This window comes from Tenrec ecaudatus, chromosome 9 (genome assembly GCF_050624435.1).
Source record: "Tenrec ecaudatus isolate mTenEca1 chromosome 9, mTenEca1.hap1, whole genome shotgun sequence".
In the NCBI taxonomy this organism is placed as follows: Eukaryota; Metazoa; Chordata; class Mammalia; order Afrosoricida; family Tenrecidae; genus Tenrec; species Tenrec ecaudatus.
The window spans coordinates 78,790,932-78,805,159 of NC_134538.1; the positions used below are offsets into that span (position 1 = coordinate 78,790,932).

Genomic DNA, 14,228 nt, shown 5'->3' on the forward strand with positions numbered 1-14,228 from the left:
TCCCACCCAGACGTGTATGGCATCTCCCCTCACAGTGAGGGCCGTGGTTCATTAACATACCTGCCCACATTGCTCAGCCCCTCAGTATGCACAAAATGGTTTTAGAATGGCTACATCAGTATGACTACCGATAAGAAGTCTACAGGTATATGTCTCCAAACAACATGCCCGGATGCCTTAGTCGGAGATCCAAGTGTCCCCAGGGGTCTGTTCCATTGCGGTTGGTATTGTTGTTAGGTGTCCCTGAGTTGCTGCCAGTCCATAGCGTCCTTCTGCAGAAGAGGATGAAACACTGCCCGGTCCTGCACCATCCTCATGATTGCTCCTATGCTTGAGCTCATTGCGGCAGTCAAGGTGTCAATCCATCTCCTTGAAGGCCCTCCTCTTTGTCACTGTCCCTCTACTTTTACTTTACCAAGCCTGATGCCCTTCTCTAGGGACGGGTCTCTTCTGACCACATGTCCAAAGTAGGTACAAAAGCTCCCCATCCTTGCCTCTAAGGAGCACCCTGACCAAACTTCTTCCAACACAGAGCGGTGTGCCCTTCAGCAGTCCATGGTGCATTCAATCTTTGCTCTTCAACACTCATCTCACGCAGCAAGCATTGTCATATGCGATTATCGCCTCTGCTTTGGGCCCATTATTTTGAAAAATCATCTCTACAACAAATGATTCATTTCATTTGAACTGAACATGACACTGGAGCCTAGAAGTTGCTATTCAAAGTTTTTGTTTGTTGCCTTTTTGCATGAGAAGCAACAAAATGCTTAAGGACCGGGGTCAGCCTCCCACCCAGCGCCATGTGAGTGATGGTCAGACTGACAGAGCAGGAAGAGGCAGCCTTGTCTCCTTCCCGTCTCCCCTTCATTTCTGCCCAGAACACCAACTGGAATTAATTTTCCCTAAAGAAAGACAAATGTGTCTGTAAATCACCCTCCTCTAGGCATGAAAAAAAATGTACTTCAAAAAGAGAGACAAGCTGCGTTTAATTCACATAATTAACTTTCTTTATAAGTGTTATCCTTTCTAAGCCAGTAACTATTAGTGAGATTGCCCGTGTTCCTGGGATACAGGCACACTTTAGAACCCCCTCCAGTGTGCATGGCCACCCCTCCCCCCACTAGATGCTAAAGCAAAACAGGCCTCACCGGAAGGCAGGGAGACTTCAGGAAGAAGCCCATTGTTCTCAGAGCTGTGGCTTTCTGTTCTTCTGCAGGGACAGATTCCAGGCTTACGGGTGGCGGCGGCAATGGAGGAGAGCTCTTCCAAAATGGCAGGGTATGGGGATAACGCTGGCAGCTCTTTTAGATCAGCAGAGAGGGGCATATGCTCTTGGGAAACAATCCTGCGACTGTGGTTCATTTGGAGGCGGAACAAATGCAAAACTTGGAAGCTGTTTGAAAATTAGTTAGGGAGCAGAGTGTGTTACTCCACCTCCATCTGAAGTACAGAGCACTGCGTCTGCCAACCTGCAGTGAAGTCATCACGCTCCATTAGGTTTCGGGAGGCAGGCTATCTTTCAGAACTAACCCGCTCCAAAATCCAAACCCACTGAGTCCATTTCAACTCATTCTAGGGTTTCTGAGACTATAAGCGTCTATGGGAACAGACAACCTCATCTTTCTCCTGAGGAGCGGCTGGTGGGTTTGAGCCATTGACCTTGTGTTTAGCAGACTAATACTTGCCTACAGCATTGCCATGGCTTCTCAGCCAGACTCAAGCTTGCTTAATTGGTTTCATTCAGTACTAATGCATACAGAAGCACTTTGCAAACCTGTGCAGAGCTAAAGCCAAAATCGAACAACTATTTCTCTCCAGAACCTTTTCCTCTCTGCTTCATGGCTCATCTTTTGCGATCATGTGTCCTGGATCCTGAGAACACTTCTTCTACTCCCTTAGTACTCCCTTTCTACTCTAGGACTGTCCTATGCCCGCTTCCCACACAGCCTCCCTCTACTTAGTAATGCCGTGCTCTGTCACAATTTCTCCATGGTTTTTTCCAACCCTATCCTGATTGTTGTGTTCCTTACACCCATTATCACTTGCTACCAACTCACTGTCTGTTGGGAGGGATAAGTTAATCCACATGTGGGTTACTCTCAATGCATTTTAATTAGAATAGAGAACAGAGTCTGATGCATAAAATGATATTCGTTACATAGGCACAGCAAGCACAGACTTGAGAGCCCAGGTGCGATATGGGAGGGCCATGACAGCGGTTGGCTATAATCATGATATGTAGGCTGCGGCCATTGTCCGGGAGAGAGAGGAGGCTGTCGGCTCCCATAAAGATTTACAGCCTTGGGAACCCTACACAGGGTCGCTATGAATCAGAAGCCACTCGATGGCAGTGGAACTTTATGGCACTCTCCTATTAGCCCAGGCCGGTGCTTACTGAATTTATTGGCAAGAGAGGCATTTGGTGCGCATCTAGTTCACCTACTGAATTTGTAAGGCCTTATTTGGGAATATTTATTGAGACTTGATCGTATGACAGGCATTATGCCCAGAGCCATTTCATGTGTGACCTTCTCAGGTGCTCACAGCTATTTTATGAAACAGGGACAATTACTATCATCCCCATTTTCCAAGCAAGGTGACTGAGGCGCAAAGAAGTTAGGAATGCCTCACCAAGGTCATCTAGCCAGACATGAGAGGAACCAGGATTGGAAGGTGAGCAGGTAGCTCCAGAGTCCGATGAACACAGGGCGGCCCGGACCCACTGAGGAGTGGAGCCTGAGTGCCCTGCCCTCGGCACTGCTCCAGCTCAAGAGGCACTGCCGCTTCCCACAACACAGAGCCACCTTCTGTGGAAGAGGGGCAAACACAGCCCTTCCATAGTTTGTGCAAAAAGTTTTAGGGCTATCCACCTATACCGAGCCAAACAAAGTGCCCAGTCTTCTTGGCTGTTTCTGGCCGAGATTTGGTTTTAATCTTAAAGCCACGGCTTAAAGACAGGATCGTAATGTTTTACATGGCGAGTGGAAGCTTCACGTGCTATAAAGACTCGGAGTCCTTGGAATGTGTTGATTTCTCAGAGTTTAGAATTTGCTGGATTTTAACTCCTTTAACTCCTGGGCCTGGGACAAATGTCTATTTTCACTTCTGTTCATTGACATTTGCCAATATTGCCTTTGAGAGCTGCAACCTATTTGTGGCTATTTAATGAGTTTGATATTAAGGGGTGTGAGGGGGATCAAGGCTGAAGCTGCAACGTGAAGGATTTTGCAGGAACATATGGAAATGTTTGAAGTTGGGCCTCAGGCCTTTGGAAAGCATATCCAATTCAAATCAACACGTATTTACCAATCCTTGAGCTGCGTGGAGAAGAATATGGGTAAATCAGAAATCATTATAAGCTTTGTCTGAAGTAAACTACCATGCTGCGTGGGGAAATAAATAGTACCTGATTGGATGTCCAAGTTGGGGACAGGAAACACGAAGATAAATCTATTGTGCGGCTTAAACCTCCTGCCTCCTATCTACGGGCAGCGGACAAAGGACTCAGCTTGTTGACTGTGGTTCAGTCCATCCATCCTATTTATTTAAAAGTCAAATGGCCTGGAGTCTCCATTCTAAACACAGAGGTTCATTCATCTGGTCGAGTCACCTGGCTTCAAGCTGGGTTTCTTAAAAAAAAAAAAAAAGGGCCAGGGGTGGGGTGGGTGGGGGAGGGGGTTGGGAAGGGGAGCATCTTTTCCGCCCACGCCCACCATGGATGGCTCTCTCCTCTCCTTTCGAGCAGCCTCCTCCTCACAGGACAAACGGACAGCCTATGAGCTGAGCAGGGAGATAGCATTTATCTCTGCACACGCTTCTATGGCTCTACCCTGGCGACAGATCAAAACAAAACCATCTCTGTCTGTCCCAGTTGACGCCGCAAGTCTCTTGGTAAGCTCCGATTTGAGAGCACTGGGCATTTTGATAAAGGCCTAGTGCTGCGAGGAGCCATTTTTCTTTCTAATTGCAACCGTGTGGTCTTGGAATTAGATGACGCACGGTCTAGCCATGTCTAGGAAGTGGTGGAGATTACCACAACACTGAAGTGTCAGCTGTCTTCATTCATTCATTTCCCAACCCAGCCATCCTAAAGCCACACCTCTCCTCCCCCGAGAGAAGGGAAGGGTGCTGACTGATGTGAGATTCCACCCAAGGCTAGATGAAGTCAAGGGATTCCCTCCAGCCTCGTCTTGTCCTCCTGGCTGCTGCCTCCCGTGTGAAGCCGCCGAGCTCGGGCGTTCACCAGTCTGATGGTGTGTGCTGTTCTCCTTGGATTTCCAAAGCGTGTGAGGTTCGTGGGTGGCCTAGTGTGCGCTCCACTACTGGCTGCAAGGTGGGTGGTGTGAGTCCGCTTGGTAGCACTGCCTTAGAAACACCGGACAATCTGCTGGCAGGAAGTTTCCAGAGCCAAGCTCATCAGCCACGACTCATTACCGCTGAGAGAAGCGCATGGCACTGTTCTGGCCCTTGGTGACGCATGGGGTCGACAGGAGTTGGATTTGACTCGACGGCAATGGGTTTCCAACGTGTAAGATGTTCTCTTCAAGGTGTACCTATCGCCCCCCCCCCCACAAATGGAGGTTGCACCCATGCCCTCTGCCTGCAACCTTGAGGCTCCCTTGCACAGTAGGAGCTGGGGGCCTCTATCCACAAGGGCAGCCCACGTCCATTCCTCCCTTCTACAGCCAAGGAAGCACCCTCATCAGCACAGAAGTGAATCCTTCATAGAGACGGTCATGACCACCAGCTTTTCAATCACCAGGGGCTGGGGCACCGAGCAGGAAAACGGGCTCAGAATGACTTCAAACTTCCTCCCCAGGCCATTCCCGAGACTGTCCATGTCCTGCTTTCCCCCTCGCCAGACGGACTGTAGGGACCGGTGCTGTGGATGGTGAAGCTGTAGGGGGCAGTTTAGCGGGGGTGGGGTGGGGTAGGAGTGTGGCACAGCCAAGCTCATTGCCCGCTGCCCCACAGATAAGCCTCTGAGCCCTTGCTGCGTGCGGACCCAGAAGGCCGGCAGGAGAGCGAGCATAACTGCAGGCACCGTCTTCTTTCCTTTGCTACCAAGTCTCAGCAAGAAGTGCAGCCCACTGAGAGTGGCCTCAATAATAGTAACTGCTAACATATGTGAAATTCCTGTCAGAGGATATTGTTTCCACGAGAGTATTATTCTCTGGCACTGTGATTATTTTTTTCCTCCTGGGGGAGCTGACTGAAGCCTGATCTTGAGATGGGAAATCTCTTTTGTTGTTGTTCCCTCTCTCTTACAAGTAACGGGGTGGCGGAGGTACGTTGAGCCGGCTATGAACGCTGTTGACAGATGCGGGGAGGGAGTGGGCCAGACGGGGCACACCATTACAAGTTTCTCTAAGTCCAGTTCCATTGTGCGTTCACACATCTGGATAATTAACCAAGCATTACATGCTCGCTAGACTATTTTTACAAGTACAATGTGCTCCTGGCATGATCGCCATTAGGCGGCTCCACACGTCACTTAAGAACTTAGAGAGATTGCAGACCGAGACTCAAAACGACTGCTCAGCTGAGGAGCGGAAACCTTTTTTGTTTTCTGCTCTCCCGGGGGAAATAAGAGATGGAGAGGGGGAACTGAGCTCTTCCCTAACGCCAGAGGAAGCTGGGGAACGCGTTGCTCCCGTGGCTTCCAGCGGATAGAAGCACGTACAAGCACACCCTGACATCTTTGGTCCTTTTTGTTGGAGGTGAGCGATTCCACATAGACCCTCCTTGGGAACAATGAACCAGCCAGACCAGAACGATGACACAACCAGAAACCGCAGCTAGGACGCCGCTGCTTTCACGATGGAAAGGGAATAACAAGGGCCGACTTGAACCCTAATGTTAGATCACTGTCCTCCTCGGAATTGCTGTGTGAGAGGAATCTATTGATGTGGCTCAGTTCCTTCACGTGAACATCCCCGCCAGATTCTGAAATCATAGGTGTTTAGACAGTCCTTGCTTTGATGTGGCGCTGGGTCCTTGGCCCCTGGATCGGATGATGGAGGCTTCGTGTAAATTCACAAACTCTGGGGGCTTCCTGGGGCCACTGGGACCCACGTGGGTGACCAGCAGTGAGAAGGTCAGAGGTGATAGCTGTGGTTCTGTCTCTGCCATCATCGCAGACAGAACGCTGAGCAAAACAGAAGCCATAATTCACGTTGGGACAGAATGGTGACAGTAAGTCTAAGGGATCCGCTTGTACTTGACGATGTGATCACATCTAACCTCTCTCCCTCTACCTCCACCCCCACCAAAGACGGGGCTCTGGTAACATGGTGGGTTACTCACTTGGCTTCTAACAGCCAACTTAGCAGTTCCAACCCATCATTCCTTGGGAGAAAGATGCTCTAAGCAAGTGAAGTCCTGCTTTGTCCCGGAGGTCGCTATGAGTTAGAATCAACTCACAGGCATTGGGTTGTGGTTGAGTTGGTGATTTCTTTGTAAGACACATCAACTCACTGTCATATGGTCAGTGCTGGCTTGTGGCAATACCCCGGAGACTGCAACTGTTTATGGGAGTGAAAAACCCAGTCTTTCTCTCTCAGAGCTGCTGGTGGTTTCAAACTGCTGACCATGTGGATGGCAGCCCAACGCATAACCACTTCACCACCAGGGCTCCCTTAAAACACATAGGAGAGAGAAAATGTGATCCAAGACCCATTTGATTTATTGTCCGGTTGTTTTGTATTGTAAAGTGCTTGTGGTGGTCAGAAAATCTTTACATGGAGAACGAAATGATTCAATAAGGATAAATAAGTCTGATCTTGCAAAGAGGGGAAAAAAACAACCACTATGCCTCAACCAGGAGAGGGGATCTAATTGGAATTTCATTATAATGTTTAGGTGTCTGTCTTCCACCAAATCATCCCGCGATTGTCTACTGTGTGACAGCCCGAGTCACTCAGCAATGGAATGATAAATGAAAACGTTAGTGGGGGATTTGTCACAGCGACAGAGAGCAAAGAAGTGTGTGATAGTCATTAGAAATAAAAAATTAGGTAAGCAGCGTCGTTGTTAGGTGAGCGGCTACAGACCAAGCCTGGCAGAGTCTGGCTTTGGATGTGGTTGTAGAACTACCCGCTTCACCGAACTGCTTTCCAGAAATGCTTGACTTAGCTGAGCGGTGTGCTCTAGATCAGCCCAAGGATGGGTCCCAAGTCTATTCCAGATGGCTGGTTGAAATATGATGCGATCAGGAGAAGTGGAGCAGCCAAGTCTGAGATAAAATTCCAGCTTGTATGTTACGGAAACACATAGACCCTTGTTTCATCACTGCACATTTTTGGAAAACCATGCTGCCTTTCAATGGATTCACGAGTTGAACACTCAGTAGAGGAAGTGGTCTGGCTCATGCTGGTGTTTTTGTTAGGTGCCAGAGAGTCGGCTCCAGCCCATCTCTACCCTATGCACTCCAGCATGGAACTCTGCATGGTCCTCTGCCACCCCCACCATTGAACCAGAATGGCTTGCTTTATAGTATTTGCTAATACACACACACACACACACACACACACACACACACACACACACATACATACATACATACATTGTCCCTTTTTACTATCCTGTTTGGATAGATTTTATAGACACAGGATGGTCACAAGGGGGAAAGGGCCATACAATGACACTTATTTAGGGTATACTTGTTACCACTATCTGTCGAACAATGTAAAGTAGCCCTGGCAGTGTAGTGGGTTACCCAAGAGGCTGCTGACTTCAAGGTCAGTCGTTCAAACCCACCAGTGCTCCGAAGGGGAAAGATGAGGCTCTTCGCTCCTACAAAGAAATATAGCTTTGGAAACCCAAAGGCATAGTTTTCCTCTGTCCTATAGACTTGATGGCAGTGAAGGGTTTTTTTCTTTTTTTGGTTTTTGGCTCTCCAAAAGAGCCAAAGGAGGTTCTTTATTACCAGTTTTATAACAAGGTAATGTGAGAGATACTATCCCAGGAAGAGACGAGTTGTAGCATTTTGTTCCAAATTTTGCGATCCAGGAAAAATATTTAGAAGCAACCACTTGCAGCCATTCAGCTTATCCAGTATGTTCTTGTGCACCTGCTCAGTCCTAAGAAAGGCACCTGTATTGCGAGAATAATAATTGATGAAGTGGTAAACTTTATCATGTTTGAGTCAAGATTTCCACAGAAAGTTTTCAAAAGAATGTGTAAGCATCAGGAATGCAAGTTTGGTGCTTTATTTCTGTGTCTCCCGAAGCATCTAGCACCATGGCTCTCCCCTTGAAACCATCCCTGAGTGAAGGCTACGTAATGTACCCGAACAGGGAGAGGAGGACTCAAATGCCCTTGTGCTGTTGTTTTGGGTCATCTCATGGAAACTGTATTTGAAACAGGTTGACCTCATCCTCATGTCTCTCCTTACCAAGAGGTTATTGTAAAGTTGAGCAGCAAACCGAATTTCCGACGTATGAACACGTCTTTATATTGCCATTAAGGAGCCATTCCAGGAAAAAAAGACATGGCACTCAGCCCCCATCAAGATGACAGCCAAAAAAAACCCCTAAGATGCCATTGTGCCCTGTCTCATGGGGACCCTGGCCATCGGAACCAACTCGGCAGTGCCCAGTGCCAACATATTCCCACTAGGAGGCTGAGATGTGCTCTTGAGTATGAATGGACACATTGCTTTGATTCAACACTTCACCTAAAGGATTATGATTGTACAAAAGGGAGACTACATCAGTGATAAAAGGTGACATGCATTTAAAAACTCACACTCTTTCCCATAGTTGGAAAGGCATTAAGCTCTGGAGTCAGACGAGTTTGGAATTCTGGCTCTACAACGTAACCTCTCTGAGCCCCGGAGTCCTGTCTTGAAATGAGAATAATCATTTCTTCAGCACATGATTGTAGAAGACAAAGAGAGAGAGAGCTCTTGGGGGGCGGAGCAGGGGTGTTCTGAGCTTTTGAACTACAGACTCCTTCAGGGCCTTCGACACGGTGAGGGGTCTGCACATCCAGGAGGGACCCCACAGTGCCTTTGAGCAGTCTCTTCTGAGCAGATGTGCACTCCTGTCTTCAAATGCAATTAGGTTCATTTATCCAACTTTGTTGAGCACTAAAATAATACACAGCATTAGGCACACGGGATAAACAAAATAGATATCCTGTGCTCAGACCTTACGCTCGAATGTGGGTGGGTGGGGGGACAACAGTTCATACAACACACCCGTAGAATGTGTGTGTAGTTTCCTGGAGAGTGATAAGGTTTAAGACAAGGAGTTAAAAGAGCATAAAATATCACAGGAGAGTACTGACATTTTAGCTACGGTGACCAAGGAGGGCAATTCTCAGAAGGCCTCGTTTCAGGAAGCGAGAATGCTAGCCATAGAGATACATGGGAAAGAGCATTCCAGACCAAAGGAATCGTCAATGCCAAGGCCCGAGTGCGCATGTGCCCTGTGTGTTCCAGGAATCATAAGGAGCCCAGTGGGACTGCAGGAGAGTAAGCAAAGAGGCAGTATGAGATGAGAGGACGTGGAAGGGAACAGATCATGCCGGCCTCACGAATCTAAGAAAACCCTGTGCTTTGTCTCTGAGTGAGATGGGAAGCTTCTGAGCAGAAGAGTGGCATCATCTGAATTGGGTTTTAACAGGAGCCTTGTCTTGAAAATAGGCTGGGATAGACCAAGAGCGCAAGCTAGTCCAGTACCCCAGGCACGGCGTAATGGTGACCTGGACTGGGGCAATGATGTGGGGAGGTAAAACACACTGCATTCTAGACATATTTTGAGAGGAGAGGCAGGGCTAGGGGTCTCGGGGTGGCACTAATGGTAAAGTGCTCAGCGCTGAGCTCAAAGGTCGGTGGTTCCTGCCCACTCAGAGATGGCAGGCCTGGCCACCTCATGCTGAAAGTCCCAGTCTGGGAGCATCCCCTAGAGCACTTGTATGCTCCCCACCTGGGCTGGCTCAGAGTCGGGCGGACTGGAAGGCAGCGAGCACCAACCGGCAGCTCTGACAAGGTGGGCTGAGGGATTTCGGGAGGATGCGACAGAAGCTGCATAAAGGATAGTTCCAAGAGGCTTGGTTTGATCCCTTCCTGAAGTGGAAATGGAGCTTCAGCAGCCCTTGGAGGCTGGGAACTTCATTTCAAACATAAGCCGTTTAATCAGGGGCATTTTAGTGGGCATGTCCGTTGATGGTAAAATTGTAAAGTTACTTAAAAAATATGATCGAATCTGTAGTAACCTCCCCCCAGGCTCCTCTCTAGCGAATATCCCATTCATTTGGGGGTAACGGTCTCCACAACGGTTTCGATCAGGAAAGAGGGCGTTGTGCTGGGAAAGGTTTGGAAACACTGAGGCAGGTTTAGAAACTACTGCTGGTTTAAGTGATGGTCTTAGTGACTGAGACATGTCATTTCTCTTCCCTTTCTATGACTGCCACACAGGCTCAGTGATATGTTTGCATCATCATATAGATCCAGAAATCTTATTTTTCATCTTGACATTTTTTTCTTTCCTCTTAAAGAGCTTTTCATGACATTTGCTGGTAAGAAATGGCAGCATTGGGTTCTTCAGTTCATGTGACTGGATTCTAGAAGGACGGGAGAAGATTCACTTGCTCCACGCTCACCTCTTATTGGCTGTGCCCTTTCTCTGCAGCTTTCAAATCCAATGTGGTATTTGGGGCTGCAAAAAAACTCCTTCCTTTGGTGGCATTTGCAAAGCACAGTTAAGAAACAGATCGCATACCTCATCTGGCTATCTTGCTGCTTCCCTGTTAGATCTTATTAGATTAAGTGCAGATGGTGCTACTGGTACCCATTTGTGATGGTCCATGTTAACACCAGCTTTCTCGCCTTCTCAGTCATATGCAGGGAAGTACGTGCCTGCCATTGCCTACTACATCCACACCCACAACCACAAAGCCAAGGTGAAGATCAACTTCAAAGGAATTGCAATTGGAGATGCATATTTTGACCCGGAATCAGTAGGTGTCTCCTTTTTCTTTCCACTTTGGGTTTTTAAAGATCAAATACCCTTGGATTCCATGGAAGGGGCCTTGCTTGATTAAAAGAGAGAGAGAGAGAGAGAGAGAGAGAGAGAGAGAGAGAGGAAACCACTGATAACTGACTTTCTAATGACATGAAACATCTAATTTTTACCAAATGTCTTAAGGCATCAACTTTACTGTGTCAGCCTTTGTTTTGCCATGGGTGCCAGCGTTTGTGTGTGCGTGTGTGCGCGTGCGTGTGTGTGCGTGCGCGCGTGCATGTGTGTGTGTAATGATCTAGCTCGGCTAATTTCAGCACAAGATTCACAACCAGGAAGAGTTAGTGCACTAACCACATGGGCTCCCCTGAAGCCTCCCTTTCGTTCTTTGTGGTGTTACCATTTTTTCTCTTTTCTTCGCAGATCATAGGGGGCTACGCAACGTTCCTCTACCAAATTGGCTTGTTGGATGAAGGGCAGAGAAAGTACTTCCAGAAGCGTTGTGATGAGTGTATAAAGCAGATCAAGGCAAAGAGCTGGATGCGGGCCTTTGAAGTGAGTGCTGGGGCCCTGTGCTGCCCTTGAGCAATTAAAGCCATGTGAGCAGAGAGAGGTCAGGCAGTAGGCGCACCAGGCTGCTCCGGCATTTGCTGTCGGTAGAGCAGGGATCCGCGATGCTGTTGAAGATGAAGGGGCGGAAATGAGAGGGGTCCTAATGAAGGAGAGGGCTGCGCTCCTTTGAGTTTTACTCTGGATTTCTTTTTAACCCGAGATCACCTTGGAGTGCTTACGTAACGCCCTTTCATGAACTCTTTTGATTTCTTTAAGGTCTGTGTAGGTCCTCAGGGCATACCCAACCATATGGCAATGTGAAGGAAGGCACCCTAGGAAGTAGCTGCCTGTGCATCATGTGTGTTCTAAGTCATCCGGAGAAGGATGTCCACAAACAATGTTTCAGCTACAGCAAGGACCACCCTGTAGAGCAAATGTCAGCTGTCCCTGTGCGTCTGGAACGGGGTGACAAAGCGTCGTCATTGCAGACGTTTAAGACAATCGGTGTTTATGAATCTTATTTCTGTCACTCCTTTACGATCAATTTTGGGAAGGAAGCCAGAGGGGTCTATCTCCTCCCTTTCCTTCACTTGCTTGAAGTGTAAAAGCACACTGAAGCTTAGGACACAAGGCACAGTGCTTCTTTGGCCAGTGCAGACCGAGGTCATGCCCGTGATCGTGCTTGGGACTTTCTGCCATGCTTACTCTAAAGGCATCATATCTGACACATTAACAAACAAGTCACAGACTGAAGGCGGAGGCTGCTAATCTTGTTGTTAGGGTCACATCCTATCACAACCCACTCCATGTCACAGACGGAAGCCTAATACTAATAGTTTGCTAAACACTGGAGATCAGCTGGTGCAGATCACACCAGGAGACCTAAAAACATATGGGGGTGACAGGTCGCAAAATGGTAGTCCATTTTGCAGGTAAGGCAGCAGGGAGGTGACTGCCCCTGAGCAGGAATCCTGAGAGCAGCAGGTATGCGTGCGGAACACTTTGGGGAAACTGTGGGGACAGCTCTGTGTCGGGACCCAGGTGTGGATGTGAAAGCTACACAGTGTTCATTGAGAAGTTTCTTGTCCAACTGTAGCTGAGAAGGAAGAAGGGATGGATCATGGGCAAGTAGGATCATGCTTCAACTTGCCGTGACAATATTTTTAAGACCAGTTTGGGGTTATTTGCTGTGGTAGGGAAAGAAAGTTTACAAAGAGTGAACTGTATTTGGCACGAATATCACATTATATGTGGCATGAGACCAATTTGTAAGTGAGGCATTTGATATGTTTTTAAAGACGCATGCAGGGATTAAGCAATGTCAAGAGCATGAACATTTGATAGACCCAAAGGGATAAAGAAAGTGGCAAAATGCCCATAGCAACGGCAGCAGCAGCCTACACGCTCACAGGATTAGTGACACAGTTGGCGGGGAAGGTGTTTTGGGAGGTCAGAGATATGTTTGTTGAGGAGATGGCCAATGAAGTCAGATAGAGCCGAGTCTGATGCATAAAAACAAACAACAATCCAAGACAGTTTTTTAAGTAAACTCTTGAAAACACAGAGCACTTTTGTAACCATTGGGTCAGTATCTTGAGCGATGAAGTTAAACATGAAAAGATTTGCTTTTTCCAGAGAAAAGGGGGACAAGCCCCCCAAATCCAGAAACCCAGGAACACACGAATGTCAAAATTCCAAGTTCAAGTAATGATGCCTGTTTGGTTCCCTGACTCCTTAAAATGATTAACTCAATCATGCAGTGAATCTAAGAGCAGTATTTCAGAACTGGATGGGATTGAAGTTCATTCCCTACCTACTTTTCTAAACACTAACACACACACACACACACACACACACACACACACACATTACTATTGAGGAATCATAGGCCTAATGAATTAACCAAACCAAATCCAACCAAACTCACTGCCATCTAGTCAACGAGACAGAAGGCAGCCATGTCTCTAGCTGTACCTGAGCCAGGACCCGGAGCTAAGTTAGCCAAGTGGAACTCTGGCTGTTCTTGCTTCTTCTCACCCATCGGCCAGACAGCCCCAGAGTGGGCACCACTGGCTCAACCACGCCAACCGCATGCATGTGGTGACCTTGAACATGAGGCACATTGCTGAAGTGTGTCATGTCCTATTCCCCAACTCCCAACCCATCGCCTGAGGCAGGAGCAACTCAAACAAGTTAAGTTTGTGCAGATGTGAAAACGAAAACTAATCAAATCGAATAATGAGATTTTTGTATTAAAACCAAAAACATGGCCAGAAGAAATAAAAGACGAGAATGTACTGCAGTCCTACCATTAGGGAGTCAGCCAGCAGAGGGGGTGGGGCTGGGGGTGGGGTGGACACTGTACGAAAGAGCTGTGCTTGAGTTTGGTTCTCACCTTGGACACTCCTTAGTGGTTATCCTGGGCAAAGTGCTTGGCTTAAAAAAAAAGTCCTGGTATATACTTCTTGTAGCATACAAGTTAATTGTCTAATCATATTGAGAGTTGTACATTTATCACCACCATCAATCCATTTCAGAACTTTTTGTTCTTGTACTCATTGTTGTCAGCTCCTCGGTTCCCACCCTCCCCCCAGGTGCTTGACTTTCAGGGGCCTCAGTTTGCTCACCTGGACCATAGGGACAATGATGGCTGCCTCCATAGCAGTGAGTTTGTTTTGTTTGGGGGCACAGGGGTGCTGAGTTACATTA

The 14,228-nt window shown here is 47.8% G+C and overlaps 1 protein-coding gene across 2 annotated transcripts in view; it reads left to right on the top strand.

Annotated features, from left to right (window-relative positions):
- Nucleotides 1-14,228, top strand: part of CPVL (carboxypeptidase vitellogenic like) — a 122,925-nt gene that overhangs the window by 50,987 nt on the left and 57,710 nt on the right. Inside the window, exons 7-10 of one of the 2 annotated variants that reach the window (XM_075557566.1) lie at nucleotides 5,677-5,679; nucleotides 10,134-10,155; nucleotides 10,826-10,965; nucleotides 11,391-11,522. In XM_075557566.1, the coding sequence (XP_075413681.1) occupies nucleotides 5,677-5,679; nucleotides 10,134-10,155; nucleotides 10,826-10,965; nucleotides 11,391-11,522 (297 nt within the window). The remainder of the gene's footprint in view (nucleotides 1-5,676; nucleotides 5,680-10,133; nucleotides 10,156-10,825; nucleotides 10,966-11,390; nucleotides 11,523-14,228) is intronic. The other variant, XM_075557567.1, reaches the window with a different exon arrangement.